The sequence below is a fragment of the Astatotilapia calliptera genome, chromosome 15, assembly GCF_964374335.1.
Source record: "Astatotilapia calliptera chromosome 15, fAstCal68.1, whole genome shotgun sequence".
In the NCBI taxonomy this organism is placed as follows: Eukaryota; Metazoa; Chordata; class Actinopteri; order Cichliformes; family Cichlidae; genus Astatotilapia; species Astatotilapia calliptera.
In genome coordinates, this window is record NC_137436.1 from 21,527,311 (window position 1) to 21,548,531 (window position 21,221).

The following is a 21,221-nucleotide window of genomic DNA, read 5'->3' on the forward strand; positions in this document are numbered from 1 at the left end:
TTAAATAAGCACAGAAATGCAAAGTGTATATAAAATGATTACAACTACACCTGTAATGAAAAGGTTAGTACGTGATTATGATAACACCAGTAATACAAATTATAACATAATACCAACAGCGTCAATCAATGTTTTTGATGAGAATAAGAATTAATGCAATGGTTAATGATAATGGTTATGAATAGTAGCAGTAAAATATTTCCCTGATCTCCACAACATGAACAAATTGGAGTCTATTAGACCACTGCAGCACAGTACCTGTAATACAAATAGCACGCTCTAATTGATGTAATAAAATATTATGATCAACAGTATTGAAAGCTGCACTGAGGTCTAACAGGACAAGCACAGAGATGAGTCCACTGTCAGAGGCCATGAGAAGATCATTTGTAACTTTCACTAAAACGGTTTCTGTACCGTGGAAAACTCTGAAACCTAAATGCAAAAGGTTAACATCAGCTTACAAAAGAGTTGAAAGAGACAACTGAAAACATAAACTCATATGAAAAGTGTTTACTGAGGTTATTAATTAAGTGAAGGCACAGATGATGGCGCACTTTAAATCTTATAACAGTAAATGTTTTAAATGAAAATACTTGAAGCTTGGTTGCATTAAAGATAACTTTAATAACTGTATGACGTGGTTCCATAAAAAGACACAAGTTAGTCTAAACACTAAACACTGTGCACAAAGAAAAACTGAGAAATTGTTAAAATTGGCTCCTAAAATAAAAATCAAGGAAGTAACTAATATATCCACAAGCAGCACTGTTAAACAGCATAAATAAATACTTTGGTGTGCAAAGGAGCTTAAACAGTTGCCCAATCTTTGTTGGACGCTGTATTTTGGTAGTTGGGCAGCAGGTTCACCATCTGCTGGTTCTTCAGTCCGATTTTCTCCTTTGCTCTGAAAACACAAAGTCGCGTTATGCACATCAACTACAAAGCTACGAGTCTAAAACACCCATGCATTATTATTCATAAATCTGATTGTCAATCAGAACATAAATCAACAGCTTTTCTGATAACTGATTATATGTTTTAGTCAGTTTAAGCAAAAATACTAAATGTGCTGTGTTGGGGAAAAAAAAGTCTCTCAATCTGTACTTACTATAGATACAATAACAGAGATATGACGGGATTTAAAGGGGCTTAATTTTCTTGCTGCACTAACTACTCACTTTTCTGGGAACTCAATGTCGTCGATGGTATCGGGCAGCGGTACGCCTCTGGTCTCAGGGAGCAGCAGCACCAAACCTCCAGCCAGGAAAGCCAGAAACCCTACACAACACAATTCAATAATGCATTTAAGCTTTGATAGTCACATTTATCTGACTTTTACTCTCAGAAAACCCACCAAAGATGATGAGTGGCAGCTCCAGCCAGATCACAGCCAGTCTGTAGAGCAGGAATGGAGCCACAATGCCTCCAACATCACACAGAGTGGAACAAACAGACACTCCCAGGTTCCTAAAGACATAAAAACAGCATTTCTTTTAATCTACTAAAATAAAGTATATTTACTTTTTAAACTTTTGATGCGAAGACATGTTTGAAAGGCTAAATATCCACAGTTACATTAGTTATCTACATACAAATACAAAAACAGCTGGATTTGGACAGGTTCTGAAACTGTGACATAAAAGAAAAGGATAAAAGTTCATATTTTGATCAGTTTCACACTTATATTACCAGGTACAGCTTCAAACGGATTTGGCAGCAGTCTAAGCTTTCTGTGAGCACAGTTCTATCAATAGTGATTTGTGATGTTCTTTTGTTATACTGTACACAGAATTTACTGTTGTTTACTGATTACCTTAGTTGATGTATAAATTATACCTGTTCATCCCAAACACAATACATTTTCTGTATTATACCTGACAAACGTCGGGTAGAGCTCAGTGTTAACAAACACCACCATCTCAAAGGTCATCGTGATCCCCAATCGGCCGATGCATGCCACTGCCGTCTTAAACCAAAACATGCCTGCAAGAACAGACAGAACCATTAAAAGAAAACTTGGAAATCAACGTTCAAGAGCACCAAATAAAATCACTCACTGTCAGGAATAAAGGCAGTGATGAAACAGGAGACTCCAGCTACAAAATTGGCCGTGGCGAAGGGGAGGCGTCGGCCGATGCGCTCAATGGTGAACAGGATGAGGAAGGCGGCAGGAAACTCCACCAAGCCAGAGATGAGGAAGTCGATATAGACATTTCCTCCCAGAATGCCCAGCCTCATGATCAAACCCTGGTAGACGACAGCACTGGTGAACCTGGGAGAAAAAACATCTCATTAACTTCGAATCTTTATCCTAAATTCCATCCATCCATTTTCTTCCGCTTATCTGGAGCCAGGTCGCGGGGGCAGCAGCCCAAGCAGAGAAGCCCAGACCTACCTCTCCCCAGCCACCTCCTCCAGCTTATCCGGGGGAACACCAAGGCGTTCCCAGGCCAGCCGAGAGATATAATCTCTCCAGCGTGTCCTGGGTCTGCCCCGGGGCCTCCTCCCAGTGGGACATGCCCGGAAAACCTTGCCCAGGAGGTGCCCAGGGGGGCATCCTTGTCAGATGCCCGAACCACCTCAGCTGGCTCCTTTCGATGTGGAGGAGCAGTGGCTCTACTCTGAGCCCCTCCCGAATGGCCGAACTTCTCACCCTATCTCTAAGGGAGAGGCCAGCCACCCTTCGGAGGAAGCCCATTTCCGCCACTTGTATTCGCGATCTCGTTCTTTCGGTCACTGCCCACAGCTCGTGGCCATAGGGGCACAGCTCAACCGGTAAATTGAGAGCTTCGCTTTTACACTCAGCTCTCCGTGAATCGCTACCTTATCGTGGTGGAGAGGTTTGTCTGTCCAAGGGATCCCAGGGGCTATGTTGTCTGGGGGCTTTTGCCCCCTGGTAGGGTTTCCCATGGCAAATTGGTCCTGGGTGAGGGACCAGACAAAGAGCGATTCAGAAGACCCTTGTGAGGAAAACATCAAGGGAACAGTTTACCCTGCCCAGGATAGGGTTACAGGGGCCTGGGGAGGGTGCCCAAGGCCAAGCGTCTTGTGGCCGGGCCTTAGTCCATGGGGCCTGACCGGGCACAGCCCGAAAAAGGGACATGGGCCCATCTTCCTGCAGTCCCACCACCCGCAGGAGACACACGTAGGGGTCGGGTGCAATGTGCGTCAGGCGGAGGTCCTGGCGGACCGATTCCCGGCTACCAAGACTGGCAATTGGGAGACTTTATCCTAAATAGATTTTTTTTTTTTTTTGATAAAGAAGAGTCATTTATAATAACAGTTGTGTCCTGCTTTAATTGAATCCTTACCAGTTATAGCTGAGGATAAAAGTGTGTTTTCGCATGTTTGGCGTTCTGATCAGGTCCATGAAGGAAGCGGTGGTTGAGTCTGCGTTATCATCTTTCAGGGTCTGCAGGATCATTTATATAACATCACATAGTAAAAGTATTTCTGGTTGTTTTTATGCCTTAGCTTCAGCCTGTTTTACTATGTTTCTCTATGAAAAAAAATCTCACAAAAAATAATGCAGTCTAATCCAATCCAGATCGTGTCTTTTTCATGGAAGGCTTGAAACCGCTTATTGCACCTTTTAAAACAGCATGGCTTCAAAGTAGAAGAGTTCAGCTACTGAACTGGCTTGCCTGGAGTCCAGACCTTTCACCAACCAAAAACATCTCGTGTATCATGACATGAAAAACACAACAAGCAAGACCCAGAACTGTTGAGGAGCTTCATCAGACACAAATGGGACAACATTTCTCTCTCCAAAGTCCACAAACTGGTATTTTCAGTTCTCACACATTTACAGGAATGTAAATCTATTTCTATTTCCTAAAATGTAAGTTTTATCTCACTTAATAAGTCACAATGAATTAGACTTCAAATTGTCATGTTATATGCTGATAGATTTTGATTCCAGGCAACAGATGCAGAGATTTTGTGTCCAATGGCTACCTCGATGTTCTTGGAAAGAGTCATCTTGTTTTCTTTGGCTATGTCCTCTGTGATCTTCACTGCTTTGGAGTTTTGGTTTTGAGAGAGAAGCCATCTCGGAGACTCTGGGATGAACCTGGAAATGTAAAATGTCAACAACAAATCTGTTGTTAAATACAAAACTATTTAAAGGTACAAATTCTTTCTTTTTTTAATTGATAATGACAAATTATCAGTAGGTGCGTGTATTTTTTCACTAAGACAAAGAGATTTTTGGGTTTTATTTTAAGGTTTAATGGGTCGTACAAAGAAAGAACAGGCAAAACAGACAACCCACGTAAGGGTAGCATCTGATAAAATATAGTGCTAAAGGTGCACAGGTTGACATAGCGGCAAAAAACTAAAGGTAATAATATCTTTTCTCCACAGTACCTCTGGTGTAATATACCCTCATTGGCTCTACAAAAGAAAACATTTATTCTAAACCTGCATTTAAAATGTATTAATATGTATATAATAACTGGATAATGTTTTTTTTAGCATAAGTGAGAAGACTACTCACTTTTATAAAACATTTGGAAATGACTACAAGACAGATTTCTAACATTTTAAAATCACCTACATGTCACTGAAATTGGCTACAGCCCAAATAAATATGTTAAATAAAAGTTGAAAGATGGGTTAATAAAACTTCATTCATACTGCTGTATGTGGTTGTGGTGACTCTTACCAGTAGTAGGACAGGAACAGGATGTAGGGAATGGTGATGACGACCTGCAGCCAGCGCCAGTCTGTTATATAGTAGGCGAGCAGAGGGAGGATGAGGATGCCGATACTGAAGAACATCTGGTAAATTACTCCGACTGTACGTCTGAACTCCACGCCCACGATCTCTGTGACTGAGATGAATAGAGGAAGGTGTGTGTTGGAGTCACATTGTTAAATGTTGTCACTGTTTTACTTAAATTTGTAAGTCTTAGTTCAAGCAGCAGGATCAAAGACATGCCTTTGTCTCTGACCACCTCTCCAGCCTGTTGGACGGTGGGGGAGGCTGCATTGTTTTATTTAATGGAACATCCTGTGTGAGGGTTCTGTTTTGTTGTTTAGTAACCTTCCTGCTTTTATGACCCTGCACGCACGCACGCACGCACACACGCACACGCGCACGCACACACGCACACGCACACGCACACCCTTTTGTAACCATAGGGGGGTTTACTATGGGAGGTGCTTGTGTGTACTGTAACTGTTTTCAATAAAAGGCGTTCAGCTCCAAAACCCTGGTTCTGACCAGTCTCCCTTGCTAGCAAGTAAAAGCTGTTCAGGGAATGACTATCCTTGATTGACTGTGGTGAAAAGCAAAGGTAAAGGTTATAAGGTGGTCTTACTCAGCACATATCCAGCTACCCAGCCTCCTTTCACTCCAAACCCATAGAGAGTCCTGAAAACCAGTAAAGATATGTAGTTTGGAGCCACGGCCACCAGGATCCCTGCAACCCCATTCAGCAAGTTGGATATGAGGAAGCTCATTTTCCTGCCAAACCTGAAGTCAGACATCAACAATCATCACATTGCTGTAAGTCCGTCTCACATAATGTCAATTATTTGGTCATGTAAGTGCTAAAAACAACAAGAAAAAAATATAAATAGATAGTAATTTAATGTATTTTGAGTCAATTTTCAATCACTGTCACAATCATAGCCTAACCTGTCAGCCAGGTAGCCAATGGCAATACTTCCAACCAGGAACCCCACGTTCAGAGTGGCCTGAAACATGTCCACCAACCATGCATCCGAGCACACCAGGTCAAACTGGGAAAACACAAAGTGAAAAATGTCCTGAATCTGTCAAAACAAATTGTATGGCATGCTGCCCATGTTTTTGTTCATTTTATGAACAACACAAAATTACCATATTAGTCATTAATAAATCTTTGCTTGGGATATGGACATATTTAGGTTTTACCAAAGTAGTCAGATTCTCTGAGCAACACAGTTCTCTTTTTATTTATGTATTTATTTATGTGTACACACACACACACACACACACACACACACACGTGTACAAAAACAAATTCCCTCTCGCCCCTGCGGGCGGTCAATCCTTCAAGCTCGGGTCCTCTACCAGAGGCCTGGGGGCTTGAGAGGCTTGCGCAGTATCTCAGCTGTATCTGAGCTCTTAGCTGGACAGAGACCTCCGATGTCGTTCCTGGGATCTGCTGGAGCCACTGGTAGGATTTCTGGATATCAGCCACCTTCTCTATCTGCCGGTGGTACATACCGTGCAGGGGCCTGTCCTTCCATGATGGTTCCTCCTCTTCCTCGTCATTCTAGGGTTTCTGTTGCCTGAGGTATTCACTGAGCACGCTGTCAGTTGGGGTCATCTTCCTGATGTATTCCTGGATGTTTTCTGCGTCCTCCTGGTCTGGGGTACTGACACTCATTAGTCCCCAGCCTCCTTCCTTCCGCTTAGTGTACAGCCTCAGGGTGCATGACTTGGGGTGAAACCCTCCATGCATGGTCAGGGGTTTCCTGATGTTGAGGTCAGTGGCTTCTATCTCCTCCTTTGGCCCACTTATTATCCCAGCAGGGTAGCTGATCACGGGCAGGGCGTAGGTGCTGATAGCCCGGATCATGTTCTTACCATTCAGCTGACTCCTCAGGACTTGCCTGACCCTCTGCAGGAAGTTGGTGGTTGCAGCTTTCCTAGCGGCCTCTTCATGGTTCCCATTCATCTGTGGAATCCCCAGGTACTTGTAACTGTCCTCTATGTCTGCAATGTTACCTTCTTGTACTTTGTTATCATCCAACTACATTTCTCCAGTCCGACTGACATTCCAATGTCATTGCTGTATATTCTGGGGGTGTGGATCAGTAAAACAATGCCTCATTCATTCTTGGCATATAGCTTGATGTCATCCATGTACAGGAGATGGCTGACAACTGTATCGGTATCCGTAGCCAGTCTTGTTAATGATCTCAGGGGTTCAGGCCTGTGCAGAACAGCAGTGGGAACAGAGCATCTCCTTGGTAGATCCCGCACCATCCCTTGATGGTGACTTGTGCTATGGGCTTGAAGTTGGCCTCTAGTGTTGCCCCCTGAGAGCCTTCCTTTGATCTTGTATAGATCTAGGCATCCCAGGATCCAGGATCCAGGCCTTCTCGTAATCAATCCAGGTCTTCTCATAACCAATTAGTGGATTCCCATTCATTTCCTATACCGGTCCCATAGGTCATACATATATATACAGTGGGGCAAAAAAGTATTTAGTCAGCTACTGATTGTGCAAGTTCCCCCACTTAAAATGATGACAGAGGTCAGTAATTTGCACCAGAGGTACACTTCAACTGTGAGAGACAGAATGTGAAAAAAAAATGCATGAATCCACATGGTAGGATTTGTAAAGAATTGATTCGTAAATTAGGGTGGAAAATAAGTATTTGGTCACCTCAAACAAGGAAAATCTCTGGCTCTCACAGACCTGTAACGTCTTCTGTAAGAAGCTTTTCTGTCTCCCACTCGTTACCTGTATGAATGGCACCTGTTTGAACTCATCATCTGTATAAAAGACACCTGTCCACAGCCTCAAACAGCCAGACTCCAAACTCCGCCATGGCCAAGACCAAAGAGCTTTCGAAGGACACCAGGAAAAGTATTGTAGACCTGCACCAGACTGGGAAGAGTGAATCTACAATAGGCAAGCAGCTTGGTGTGAAAAAATCAACTGTGGGAGCAATCATCAGAAAATGGAAGACATACAAGACCACTGATAATCTCCCTCCATCTGGGGCTCCACGCAAGATCTCATCCCGTGGGGTCAAAATGATCATGAAAACGGTGAGCAAAGATCCCAGAACCACACGGGGGGACCTGGTGAATGACCTGCAGAGAGCTGGGACCAAAGTAACAGAGGTCACCATCAGTAACACACTACAACGGCAGGGAATCAAATCCCGCAGTGCCAGACGTGTTCCGCTGCTGAAGCCAGTGCATGTCCAGGCCCGTCTGAAGTTTGCCAGAGAGCACATGGATGATACAGCAGAGGATTGGGAGAATGTCATGTGGTCAGATGAAACCAAAGTAGAACTTTTTGGTATAAACTCAACTCGTCGTGTTTGGAGGAAGAAGAATACTGAGTTGCATCCCAAGAACACCATACCTGCTGTGAAGCATGGGGGTGGAAACATCATGCTATGGGGCTGTTTTTCTGCCAAGGGGACAGGACGACTGATCTGTGTTAAGGACAGAATGAATGGGGCCATGTATCGTGAGATTTTGAGCCAAAACCTCCTTCCATCAGTGAGAACTTTGAAGATGAAACGAGGCTGGGTCTTCCAACATGACAATGATCCAAAACACACCGCCCGGGCAACAAAGGAGTGGCTCCGTAAGAAGCATTTGAAAGTCCTGGAGTGGCCTAGCCAGTCTCCAGACCTCAACCCCATAGAAAATCTGTGGCGGGAGTTGAAAGTCCGTGTTGCTCGGCGACAGCCCCAAAACATCACTGCTCTCGAGAAGATCTGCATGGAGGAATGGGCCAAAATACCAGCTACTGTGTGTGCAAACCTGGTAAAGACCTATAGTAAACGTTTGACCTCTGTTATTGCCAACAAAGGTTATGTTACAAAGTATTGAGTTGTTGTTGTTGTTGTTTTGTTATTGACCAAATACTTATTTTCCACCCTGATTTACAAATAAATTCTTTACAAATCCTACCATGTGGATTCATGGATTTTTTTTTCACATTCTGTCTCTCACAGTTGAAGTGTACCTCTGGTGCAAATTACTGACCTCTGTCATCATTTTAGGCGGGGGAACTTGCACAATCGGTGGCTGACTAAATACTTTTTTGCCCCACTGTATGCATAACAATTTTATTACAGGAAAAGTAGAACACTTACAATGATTGCTGTAAAATGTTATCTGCACATACAAGATAGATGGATATGTATATATATACCCACTTTTTCCCTTCACACATTAAAATCTATTAAATAGAAAAGCCTGAACATTTTTCTGTAAAATCTTTGAGCACCCAATTAAAAAAACACTTCACATTGCCAGAGAATGCTTTCTGAATGATATATAGTTACATTTCATTATAATGCAAAAATAAAGCATGCAGAATCTTTTTAAGAAATTCTTTCTCAAAAATAAAGAAAATGCAATTTTCATTCAACTTTCATGTTGGATTGAGCAAATATGACAAGCTGCCCCACAAAAGCAACAATAGCAGTAGACTTAATCTAAATTTTACCAATTATAAATCAATAAAATAACTAAAAAAACAAAATAAATATATTTAAATATAGACAAATATAAATATGTGGGACTTTACAGGTTGGCTTGAATTGTTTTTGCATATTTTAATTAGCCAACACAGACCTTTTTTGCATTTGCCCCAAATTACAGTTCCAGGCTTTTACCTTTAATATTATTTGAGATATTCATGTTCAGACACTGCCGCAGATTTCAAGGTGCAAAAGCAGCAAAAAATTATTTTAAGTCGAGACTGAATGACCCCTTTTTTAAAAAACAAATCATTATTTCTGTTTTCTATATTCCAAGCTGCGTCATGTTGTTGAATTCAGTTTTTTTACTCAAAAAATATTTTGTCTATGTTTTGTTTTTTGGTCTGTGTGTGTTGGCTGTGACCTCTTGTTCCCCACCTCAGTAACAAAAGACCGTCTTCCCTCGTAGTCGTACTCCCAGCCATGTTTGCAGCTGATTGTGGGAGTTCTGCTGAGGTCCTCCAGCTCCTGTTTGTCACAGGTGAGCTCAGTGGCATTCCAGTCCACCTCGTACTGCTCACAGCTGCTCTGCTGACCAGAGCTGTTGTCCAGAGGTAAGGTGAGCCTGCGACTCTCTGCCAGGTTCCAACCGCATGCCTCTCTCCTCTCCACCACTGCAGGGTCTCGACACCAGTGATCAGGGGTGAAACCCTGGAAGACTATCCCGACATACACACCTGCCCATGGCATGGACACCATACACAGCAGGATGAAGATACGCTTCTGGCAGCGGCCAAACTTCCCAGCTTCTTCTAAGATATCATCAAAAGTGGTCATGATTGTAGAAGGGTTTCTTTACTTTAACCAGCTGCAAAAAACACTCAGCCGGAGTCTAATTTGTATGCTGAGCTTCCCTTTGCAGAGTGCCCATTGAAATGCACATGCACTGGGTTTTTAAACAGCACAAGGAGCAAAGGTCCATAGAAATGCGTTGGTACTGCACCGCCTGTTCCCATAGAGCATTAAAAGACGTTTGCTATCCAATTTACTGACGTCAGAGCCCAGCAGAACGTCTGCTTTGGGGATTAATTTACATAAATTCATCAGCGTGGACACATTGGCCTGGACGGTGACACAGTGATGATGTTTAATCAGTTAACATTTAAGAGGTACTTCATTGGAATCTGTTAGACATTAAGAACTGAGAAAGATAAGATCAGCTGAAAGAAAGTTGAGTTTCTTGAGTCTTTTCAGACAAGTCTAAAGAACTTGGACTGACACTAAACGTGCCTTAAAGTTAAGTCAGTCAAGTTAAGCCTGAATCTTGACTTAACAGGATCAAGATTTAATCTTCAAGACAAGCTCGTGTGTTGCTGGAAATCCTTTTGAAGACAGATCAAACTAAGACTCAAGTCTTAACTAGTGTGAAATCATTTTTAAGCAACTTGAAGCCCGAGACAGGATCAAGTTATTGAAAACAAGAGCAAAGGATTCTCCCCCCCACCCAAAATTCTCCTACCACATTGTACCTGAAATATTTTAATATTTGCATAGGTTTTAGTCTCAGCTTCTTTGAGACAAATTTTAAAGACCTAAGACCTATTCTTGGATAAAACCTCATTTTACCCAAGAATAGATGTTAGGAAGTCTCATTCAAGACAAGTTCATTTCATTCAACGTTCAAGGCTCGTTCTTCTTTCATACGGTAAGTCAGTCCAGACAAGATGAGATGACAAAAATAAGTTTCAAATTATTGAGCACAAGCCAGATGTCAGGACGTCTTCAGGTCAAATCTCAAGTTCGTCCAAATAAGAACTTAATTGCAATGTTGCCAAAGATGACTTTTAAATAATTTCTTTCTTTTAGAAATTTTGTCAGACATAAAATGAGATTACACCACAAAAGTAATAAACAGCAGATCTCTTATTTATTCAAATAATGCAATATTTTACATATTTTTTATTTTAAATAGGAAAACAGGCAAAGAGCTGAAAACATCAAACATAACCTTACATCAACTAAAACATAATGATGATATCCCATCGTACCAAATCATTGAAGAAAGTTTCTTGTGCTTTTTTTCCCCTCTTTTTTCAGTTGGTTTGTGTGCTGCTTGATGTCAGTCTCACATACTAAATTTGTTTCATCATACCCAAATGTTTCCACGACTGTGGACAAAAACAAACAAACAAAAAAAGCACAAGAATGTCCAGTAATAACTTCAAGAAAGAGATGGTTCAGTACAGTACCATGCAGATGAGCCACGGGAACTTTGGTGCAAAGCAGAAACAAATTTAATGCAACAATGAACAAATAACTTCACAAACTTTACCTCCTGCTACTCTGAAATGAGGAGTGCTACAATGTTGAGACTCGGGAGAGATGACTACAAAGTGCCAAACACAGACACTTTCAATTCACCTCTCAGACTAACAGGGTCAGGATTCTGGTAAAAAAAACTTTAAGAAGAACAGCTCAAGTTCATATAGCAAAACCACACGCTGAATGAACGAACACGTAAAAGGAAAGTTTATAAAAAGTCTTCGTTACAATCATATTTTATGATAAATACTGATCATAAATATTTCACCTGTTACCAATGTCATTGTCATGTTTCTGGAAACCTGACCATGTGCCGTGTACTCTCATTCTTTAAGCTGTTAAAGGTAGATACACTTGCACTGTTCAGAATTTCAGATCAGTAGCACAATAATATGATTATATGATAAGAGAGTTTATTAAGAGAGTTTTAAAATGTCAAAAGCTGCTTTGGAAATGTTCAGTTTGTAATCAGAGAGAAACAGAAAAAGTAAAAGGAGGAGTGCGATCTGTTTCTACTCTTTGCTATCACAACACTCCTCGAACCCCTTTCTGTGAAACACTGAAGTTTACAGTGCAAATGACAATTATTTTATTAAATGCTGTTTCTTGTTATTTTATCAGTATTTTTTGGGCACGTGGCATCGTACAAAAACACGCTTAACAATTATGTGTACAAAGCTTTAGAAATACCCTGAATGGCAAATCTTTGTTATTGAGGTTTTAGCAACAAACTCACATTTGAATACTGAGAAAACACAAATATTAATCTACACCAGCAATGCAACGGCAACTAATGTGATGAATATACGATCAAGGGCACGTTTTTTTATGGTAGTAAATGTCTGGCTATGGATCAACAAATGCACTGCAAAGTGATTTAATTAAGCTCAGGATTGTTCACCTCCTTTCCCCAGTTGGAGAAAATGAGAAGTTATTACTGATGTACAGAGATAAAGATTTATGCTACCAAGGGCTGCAGCTCACCCCTTCCTGGTTATACAAGCAGCAACACAGTTTTCAGATATATTTTTTGTTCCAATTACAAGGCTGAAACTCAAAACTTATTATTGCCAGTGAAAGCAAACAGTTGTTTATAGTAGAGGAGTCAAAACCAAAGAATAGTACAGATTATTTTAATTAAAAAATCGTTTTAGCTTTAAATGTGCCTCCCTGTTAGCAGTAATTAGGCTAAATCTTTAGACTTGATGTCTTCAGGGAGTTTGCAAAGTTTTAAACTGACATTTCAGTCAATTTGACCAACCAACCAAATCTGATTAATTAGTGGAAACCTACCAAATAGACTTTCAGTTTGTTTGTTTGTTTGTTTTTTAAACGATTTTCAAAAAGTCCACCTTCCTTTATGAGGGTGTGCTACTTTTCTCTAAACCAATTAACTGGAAAAAATTGAGCTATTTTATTGGTTTTCAGCTGCTCTGCACATCAGAAAGAAGAGTGAAGTGAAAACAGAATAATCCAACCTAATTGTTTTTTGTGATGATCATGTGTCCATAAAATCACCGTATTTGAGGTGTGTTTGTTTTGTAAAATCACCCGGTCTGAGCTCTAACTGTTGTAGAAAAATCAATCTCAATCACGCTGTGTTTACACTGTGCAAGCTTACAGATTTAATTACTCTCATGTGGAAATATGGCATAAAGTAGGTTTCCATTATTACTGACATCCTCTGTGAAAAAGCAAAACAGCCTGCATTTTAGTTTCACTACCATCTTTTGCATCATGCATTTGGCTGAACAGGGCGGATTTCAGCACTACGAAAAGTTGGCTTCACTTTTCACGCAGCAATCAGATCTGAGTACAACAACCGAGCCTGTAAAGTACAAGAGCACACGAGCATGAAAAGGGAAAAAAAATAAAAATCGATTTCCCTACATTAGTGCCAAGGGTGGCAGTAGAAATATGGCTTTAACAGGACGGGAGGGGACCAAATCAATCCAAAGGAACGCCTCCAGTTTCACTTTCAACTTTCTTCAACCATCCATTCATACTTAAGGCCATCTCCATTTTCACACAGAACAGAGAAACAAACGTAATCAGCTCGGACGAGCCGTTAAATAATCACCAAAACAAACGTGTGAACAATTCACCGGTGAAGACTAAACGAAACGTCCATATTATAGAACATTATCATCTATTTACAACGTCTCTGATCAAATCAAGACAATCAAAGAAATTCAATCCGTTGCTGGACATGATTCATAGATGAAAATGCAAAGTAAATTCATCAGTATGAAGGCATCGTGCTTTCTTTTCGAGGGCAAAGAAGGGGAAAACGGGTCTGCTATAAAAGCAACTGTAAACAGCACGAAAACAAACTGGTGTCTTCATTCCCTTTTTAGAAAGAAGCTGGCACCTTCACTGCCTAAGCTATGGGAATAAATATCATGACAGTTTTTTCATAAAGTACCTGCGGGCCAATGGAGAGCAAAGAAACAACTCCAAACAGGAAAAAAAAAAAGTCTTCCTTATTAAGTACCTTCACACAGTCCACAAGCAGACACACAGCCAGTGTTAGTACCATTAATCAAGGTAGGAAAACAGCTTCAGTTCAAAACACCAGAAGAAAATAGAAGATACATATACAACTTAATTTTCATTCACATCTTATCATGCCTCATTTCAGTGATGATATCAGATTTTCCCTTCTTGTAATGATAGTGTTGTGGTATCATTGTTTACTGTTTGGTGCATATGGTTATGGTGACATGTCTAGTTGACACATCAAGCTGGAAATCACATTAGAAAGAAGCTTTGTGTGCTCCCAGAGTCGATTTTAAGAGCTGGCCTGTTCGTTCTTCATCAGACAAATGTGGCAAGGCTGAAGTATCGGGATTATGAAAGACAATATGGTGGAGTTCAAAAGAACCTTAAGAACACTTTAAATGAGCTGTCAAATAAAAATTATATGTGGACGGTGAACTGGACTGAGTCGGTGTAAGCCGAATGAAGGTGCAGCCCAATAAAAATATATCCCTAAAGAAAGGAAAGGTTTCTGTCTTCGGTGTGTTGTTGGCATTTCACTGTTGCTATTATGGAGACATTCACTGAGAGAGAAGAGTTCGGATTGGATGGAGAGAACCAGGAAGGACAGAGTGACATCACACCCTGAGGAGGTCCTCGTCACTGTCGTCTTCTTCCCGTTTCTTGTTCGCTGCCGTGTTGTTACCGTGGTTAAGGCCAGAAGAGCGAGGTTTGCTGCTCTTCCTTTTCCTATCTGACTCGTCCAGGAGGCCCACCAGGTCCTCGTCGCTCTCCTCCTGAAATGAAAGACTTCTGTGAGCTTTTGAGAGCAATGGGTGCAATCATTGCTACCATGAACGACTGAGAGGATACCAGAGAAAAAGACAAAGAACTGACTTGCAAGAAGGCGCTGCGATGAGCCGTAGAGTGCTTAGCGAGTCCTGACGATTTTATCACACGTACCCCGGGGACACTCAACACCTCGTCCTCGCTGTCGTCATCCTGATCGTCCAGCGAGAACGACCGCAGACCCTCTGTATTCACAGGCTTGGTCGTGATGTGACCGTTGCTTTGGTTATTCTTGCCACGGTGCGAAGACGATGAAGATGTGGGAGGAGCATCGATCTCCTCCATCAGCCATTCCATCTCCTCCTCTCCTCCTTCTTCATCTGTGCTGACCTGAGTATTTAAAAGGCACAAACAATAAGATGCATATTAAGTTTTTACTCATCTACATGGTTGTTTAAAAAAAGCTTCACTAGAGTATCTGTTTTTTTAGCATGCTATGGCTTTTTGAATATTCGCTAAGCTATAAAAATAACCTTAGTGTTTAATCATTAGTGATGTAACATGTAATCCTTAAGTTGTCCTTTTTTATTTATTAATATGATTACTTTATCACTTTATATTATTACCTTAAGAAAAACTTAAGTCCAAGTTCAGGTACAGCTAGAATATGACACGGCTACCACAGCTTCATACAGCCATTTCAAAGTGGGCGTGGCTGCACCAGTGAATACTCAGATGTCTTTGCTGAAATTGGAATAGTGTATTCTCGCACAAATTTAGTTGTAAACGCAGACTCGACTCCGCTGGTTACCAACTGGTTGTACTCTGGTTAGATTTCTATATAAAACCAAAGTTGCCACAAAAATAAAGCTGCTTTGTCATTTGGCAATTTGTATTTAAATCCATGTCCTGCAGCTGCTTCATTTGTGCAGGCATTTGTTAATTTTTCTTCTGGCTGGACTCTGACTCTTTAAGGAGTTGATGTGAATTTCTGAGTATGTAGACAGCAACAGATTTGTGATTTTCGCTGATTTATCACCGTTTATCATTGTCAGAGTCCAGGCATTTGCTAGCTTTCCCCCATTCAATCACAAGCAGATAGCCTTGATGCACCAACGTTGCTTTGAATGCAGAAACTAACTGCGAGTGGTAGCACAACTGGTTCCCATCTTTGAAGCAACCATTTCAAAGGCAACAAGACTGACAGTTAATTGCTCCAAGTTGAACTCATTTGGGTTGTGCTGCTTTCTCCAGCCATTATTAGCCTAGGAGTGGCTGCAGCATAACATGTTCCTTCTCTAGTTACAAGTTACAGAAACCCTTTAAATAACATGAGGGATCATGTTGGAGTCGGAGTTTTGAATTATTTTGTTTGTTTTGTTTTATTGTGCCATTTGTTATTTTGGCCTTGGCTTCACCCTGAGCAGCAGCTTTATTCCCTGTCAGTGCCAGTAACCCACTCGTGACTCTTCCTTGCGTTATGCTTTCTGATCTTTAGACCGGGGAAAATACAAAGTAACTTTGAAACTCGTTCATTCATTAGCTCAACCAACCTTGGAATATTTATAGGAGACTTGGTTTCCTCTCCTACAACAACCAGCGATCTTCTGCCTCACCAGTTCCCTGGACACAGACAGGTGAGATTATGAAAGAGGCTTTCATACAAAATATATATTTTTAAAAATATATATATATATATTTATATGTACCAAAAATGGATACTCATGGTCTCACCTCCTCTCTCTCTTGTGCAGCAGAAGCCCCATCAGACACACAATTAGAACCACCAACAGGAGGCTCAGCACCACCCCCATTGCTTGGCTCCGCCTAGACAGAGACGGAGTGTCTTCACCGTCATCATTTATCTGCCTGTCAACAGTCCTGAAATTCAATCCAGAGAGGAGACTTCAACATATTTATCTAGTGTTTTGTGCTCTTGGGATTAAAGTCAGATTGTAAAAAAAAAAAAAAAAAAAAAAAAAAAAGACTCACATCAGATCGCACACAGCGTTTGTGTGCCACACAAACAGATACTGGCAATTGTCCGTCTCCAGCATAAACTCCGGGATGCCGACACCTGCTGACGGGTTACAGTGAAACCTTATTGTGGATGAAACCGTTTTGTTCTTCGCGCGGCCACACTCTGACTCAGAAGGCACTATCACATCCACATTTCCTCCTGATGGAAAAACAAAAACATGTTAAGATGCTGTGACCTCCAAATGGAAGGACTCACGCTAAAATGAAATGGCACTTTGTTTCTTATGCAGGTGTGGGTTTTTTGTTTTTTTTTGCACTGATGTCATTGTCAATCACATGCTTTGCAAAGGGTTTTGAATGATAGATCAAAATCCTCTTCTGTTTACCTTTTATGTAGTACTTGGCTTTGTTGGATGAGCCAATCTTGCGGCTGTAGGTGTCATTCTGTTTCACCTGGCAGATGTTGGCACCAAGACATTTAGGCAGGGATTTATTGGTGATACCAGACAACTGGATGTGGTAGATGTAGCGGTCGCCGTTGTTACGAATGTCTCCAGACGCCTGATGGTGGCTAAAAGGCAGAAAAAACCCCAAATGAAACTTTTATGACAGAAAGAATTTTAAAAGTGCGTTTTTTTGCTTGCTGATTGAAACTGAAATTTATATGAGGTGAAGTGTAATGAGTGGATGACACAGGTGAACTCTGTTACCTGAAGTAGAGTGCTCCCAGACTGAAGCTGACTCCAGTTTTAGGAACCTTTATGGTTCCATTTACCATCTGTACCTCCGTTGGTTTCACTGCACAAGCTTCCAGAGTCTCCCAGCCTATCAAGAACTCACATGAACCCTCATCAACCCTGCACAGACAAGAGAATATAGGATATTCAAATAAGAATAAAGCATAACAGGTCTACTTTAAGATGCAGAGGACCAGTTCAAATAACAAAATAACAAAAACAAAACAAGGGCACTGAGACTTGTGGGAAAAAAGACAAATGAAACAAGTTAAAATTGTTTTAAAATAGGCAATGTAAACACAACTTTTATGTGAATATACACAGAGATACAGATCAGGAAAAACAACACGTGACAATTTAACAGGAAACATTTGTTGCATTAATTTCAGACAATGTGATGCAACTGAACAACATTTAGTCTGCTGAGAAATGTTATGTTACTCAATTAACTAAAACTAAAGTTTATGAAATAAAGCAAGAAAAAAAAGAAAAAAATAGCTAAAAAAAATTTGCTATAATCTTAAAACAAATAAACAGGATAATAAATGATTCAAAGTTTAAACATTCTGTTAATTTGATACAGTAATTTAATACCAATGTTGTATTAAATGAATTAATCAAATTTCTACTGAAGGGAAACATTAAAAAAAATCTCTAAAAGAGGTTTTGTTACCTGATAACTTTGGGGTGTCCCACTGTGGAGCCGCAGCTCAGCTGGATTATGGTCTTGGCTTTCTGGCGTTTAGGGCATAATTCATCTCCTGCTGAATAGTTCACAAAAATCTTCCCACCTGTAGAGGAAGGGAAATCTCTTGAGACTGTCGGGATAAAGTTCTCTAACATCAAAAACACTCCTGTGAGAGAAGAAAACAAGACCTAAAGGCAAACAAATGTCTAATCAGTGATCCTTGCTTACACATTTAACTCTTAGTCTACACTGTTTTCAGTTTATTTTTTATAATAATGGTAGTAAAAAACATTTATATAAAATATCCTTTACACAAACTGACACCAATAAATGTAAAGTATTTGCAATGGTTTGCACACCACTGGACTCCATTTTCTGCGTGTAAACTCGGCCCAGGACTTCGGTTTTTCCTGCTGCTGTGCGGCGGCATACGGCTGCATCTTCAGGACAGCCTGGCAGCCCACCACGGATACCCTGACACAGGTTGATGAAATACCTGAAGCCACAGAAACAAAGATGCCAAATTTTAAAGAGTGAGGAATCATAAGACCACAGCATGAGTTTAGAAATTCTTTTTAAGAAAGGGCTAATGCATTGTGACAAAGTGGAGAAGCAGTTGTAATTCTCTCCATTTGTCCCATATGTGTTTACCTTTTTTTTTGCACATTGTACACATTATTCTGTTTCTATGTATTTGCTATGATTTGCTATTTGTCAAGTAACATTGCTTCACTCACTATCCCGGGTTTGTTTGTGTAAGCGTTTTGTTGCCGGCAAATCAAACATTCTGCAAATTAAGACAAATACTAAGTTATGTTTCTTTATACTTTATTATGTTACAGATTAAGTCATTTGTTCATACTTACTCTGTTTGACTTTTCAGTCATCATGAGTGTCAGGTGTGGGGAAACGCCCGCTTGGCATTTCCTCATTTTAAAGTCCTGATCATGTCACACATGACATCATCAGGTCAAACCATGTGGAGGGGTTTCTTTTTCCAGAGAGATGCTTCCTTTTGTTTGTGTTAATGTTTAAAGGGATTTGTTGAATGTTTTTCCTTTTGTTAATACTGCCATTTAGTTGTGTAAATGTGCATATTAGAAGTGTGTAGAGGTTTTGTGTTTTTAGATAACCTGAGTAGAGTTTTAGATCCCTCAGTTGAGTGAGTGGTACTGGCTGGGCAATTGGAGGGAAATTGATGGCCCTATTTAAAGCCAGTCTCTACCAGATGCAGGAGAGAGGAGAGGTGAGCTGTGTCACCAGAGCCATGTTATGTTGAGTTTTGTTAAATGAATTGATTTGGGGAAAGTTTTGTTAAGTTATACATTAAATTAAGTTCACTGCAAATAAATTGCTCACCTTGGAAACCCAAAATGTCTGCATAGTCTGCTTCCCTACCACCTTCCTTGATGTTCGAGTGTGACTACTTCACAAATGGTGGCAGCAGTGGCTCCAGGCCAGTAGGTAGCAGCAATGCAGAAAGGGGCCAGACCAAAAAAGCACCAAGTGCCAATGGACTCTGCAAGTGAGGAGCCTCCAGTGCTCAATCAGCTAGAGGAAGCAGAGCAAGAGCAAGGTACTGAACTGCATAACCTTGCTGAACTTTCAAACCTCCTGCATGGTTTTATGAGGCAACAAAGCGACAGAGAGGCCCAATGGGAACTGGAGAAGCAGCGGCAGGAAGATCGCTGGCGGAAAATTCAGCACCAGTTCACTCAGCTCCAGCAGGAAGTGCAATCAGAACGTCGAGAGCATCAGCTGTTGGTGGAAGGTGCAACAGCAGATTCAGAGACACGTTTGAGGCCTACTGCGGAGCATCCAGCAATGCCTCAGTTACAATCTAACTCAGCATGAGCGCACCACATGCGTTTTTATTGAGGAAAAGCCATGTGTGGCTCTTCTGGATTCAGGAAGCAGCCGTACCTTGGTTAGGCAGGAATGTCTTCCTAGGGATGCTACATTTTGTGGCAAGGTAAAAGTTTGGTGTGTTCACGGTAATGATGTGGATTACCCAATTGCCAACATTAATATTCAGATTGACGGCAAGCTGTATTTACTTTCCGTGGGAGTTATGAGTAAACTGCCATATCAGGTTGTGTTGGGCCGTGATCTTCCCATTTTGCGAGATCTGATAGCCAGGGGAGAGGAAATCAACCCAAGTGTTACAGCTGAGTCTATGGTAGCAGTCACCAGGTCAAAATATAAGCATCACGCGGAAGAAGGTTTAGGTTGGGGTGAATTTCCTTTCGCTAACAGTGATGTTCCTGATTTTGAAGGATTAAGTCAGGGTCGCATAAGAAAGAGCAGAGCCCAGAGACAACAGGCTAAGCTGAGGGGGACAAAGTTCACTGAACCAGTTCCAGTGCCACAATGTGATGAATTACTAGTCGTACCTGATGAAATAGCTCAGCTTCAAAGAGAGGATCCATCTCTAGCTCCCCTGTTTTTAAAGAGTGTCACAAACGCAACAGAGGTCACTGAGAGAGGCAGAGAGCTATTTTTCCTAAAGGGCGAGCTATTATATCGCCGTAGTAGGGTTGGAGACCAGTTGGTTGTGCCTAAGAGTTTAAGATCCACAGTACTGCAGTTAGCTCACTCAGTCCCTTGGGCAGGACACCTGGGTCAAGCCAAAACCTTCTCTCGTATGTCAACTAGATTTTACTGGCCACAGCAGTTTACGGACACTGTGCAGTTTTGCAAGTCTTGTCCCGAGTGTCAGTTAACAGCACCCGGAAGGAAAGGTGACAGGGCTCCCCTGATCCCTATGCCAGTCATAGACACCCCGTTCTCTCGTGTTGCGATGGACATCATAGGCCCATTAGAGAGGAGCAGTGCAGGGCACAGGTATATTTTGGTAGTGTGTGACTACGCTACAAGATATCCCGAGGCTTTCCCCTTAAAAAAGGTTAAAGCTCGTCAGATTGCCAACTGCTTAATACAAATGTTCTCGAGGGTAGGCATCCCAAAAGAAATCATTACTGATCAAGGGTCCAACTTTACATCTAACTTCATGAGAGAAGTCTATAGATTGCTGGGGATCAAAGGTATTAAGACAA

At 41.2% G+C, this 21,221-nt stretch overlaps 2 protein-coding genes across 3 annotated transcripts in view; both read right to left on the reverse strand.

The window, feature by feature from the left end:
- Positions 1-607: 607 nt before the first annotated feature.
- On the reverse strand, positions 608-10,021 carry LOC113006605 (solute carrier family 22 member 2-like). Its single transcript, XM_026142671.2, has 11 exons — positions 9,610-10,021; positions 5,648-5,751; positions 5,328-5,482; positions 4,670-4,838; positions 3,961-4,075; positions 3,315-3,415; positions 2,061-2,275; positions 1,878-1,986; positions 1,358-1,470; positions 1,182-1,281; positions 608-907 (listed from the first exon to the last, which is right to left on the reverse strand). The coding sequence occupies exons 1-11, from the start codon at positions 10,006-10,008 to the stop codon at positions 811-813; spliced, it is 1,677 nt and encodes a 558-aa protein (XP_025998456.2). The 5' UTR covers positions 10,009-10,021; the 3' UTR covers positions 608-810.
- A 1,058-nt stretch (positions 10,022-11,079) lies between these two features.
- igf2r (insulin-like growth factor 2 receptor) overlaps positions 11,080-21,221 on the reverse strand; it is a 61,033-nt gene continuing 50,891 nt past the window's right edge. The window contains exons 42-50 of one of the 2 annotated variants that reach the window (XM_026194141.2): positions 18,525-18,661; positions 18,151-18,268; positions 17,451-17,597; positions 17,127-17,311; positions 16,753-16,939; positions 16,495-16,641; positions 16,314-16,383; positions 14,935-15,150; positions 11,080-14,768 (exon numbers count right to left, since the gene is read on the reverse strand). In XM_026194141.2, the coding sequence (XP_026049926.2) occupies positions 14,610-14,768; positions 14,935-15,150; positions 16,314-16,383; positions 16,495-16,641; positions 16,753-16,939; positions 17,127-17,311; positions 17,451-17,597; positions 18,151-18,268; positions 18,525-18,661 (1,366 nt within the window). In that variant the 3' untranslated portion in view covers positions 11,080-14,609. Of the gene's footprint in view, positions 14,769-14,868; positions 15,151-16,313; positions 16,384-16,494; positions 16,642-16,752; positions 16,940-17,126; positions 17,312-17,450; positions 17,598-18,150; positions 18,269-18,524; positions 18,662-21,221 lie in introns of both variants that reach the window. The other variant, XM_026194140.2, reaches the window with a different exon arrangement.

Excerpts from the sequence above, each read along its gene's own strand:
- LOC113006605 (XM_026142671.2), bottom strand. The coding sequence starts at position 10,008 with ATGACCACTTTTGATGATATCTTAGAAGAAGCTGGGAAGTTTGGCCGC. Across the intron at positions 4,076-4,669 it reads CTGTTCCTGTCCTACTACTG|GTTCATCCCAGAGTCTCCGA; the intron begins GTAAGAGTCACC and ends TTACATTTCCAG. Across the intron at positions 3,416-3,960 it reads CTCTTTCCAAGAACATCGAG|ACCCTGAAAGATGATAACGC; the intron begins GTAGCCATTGGA and ends ATGATCCTGCAG.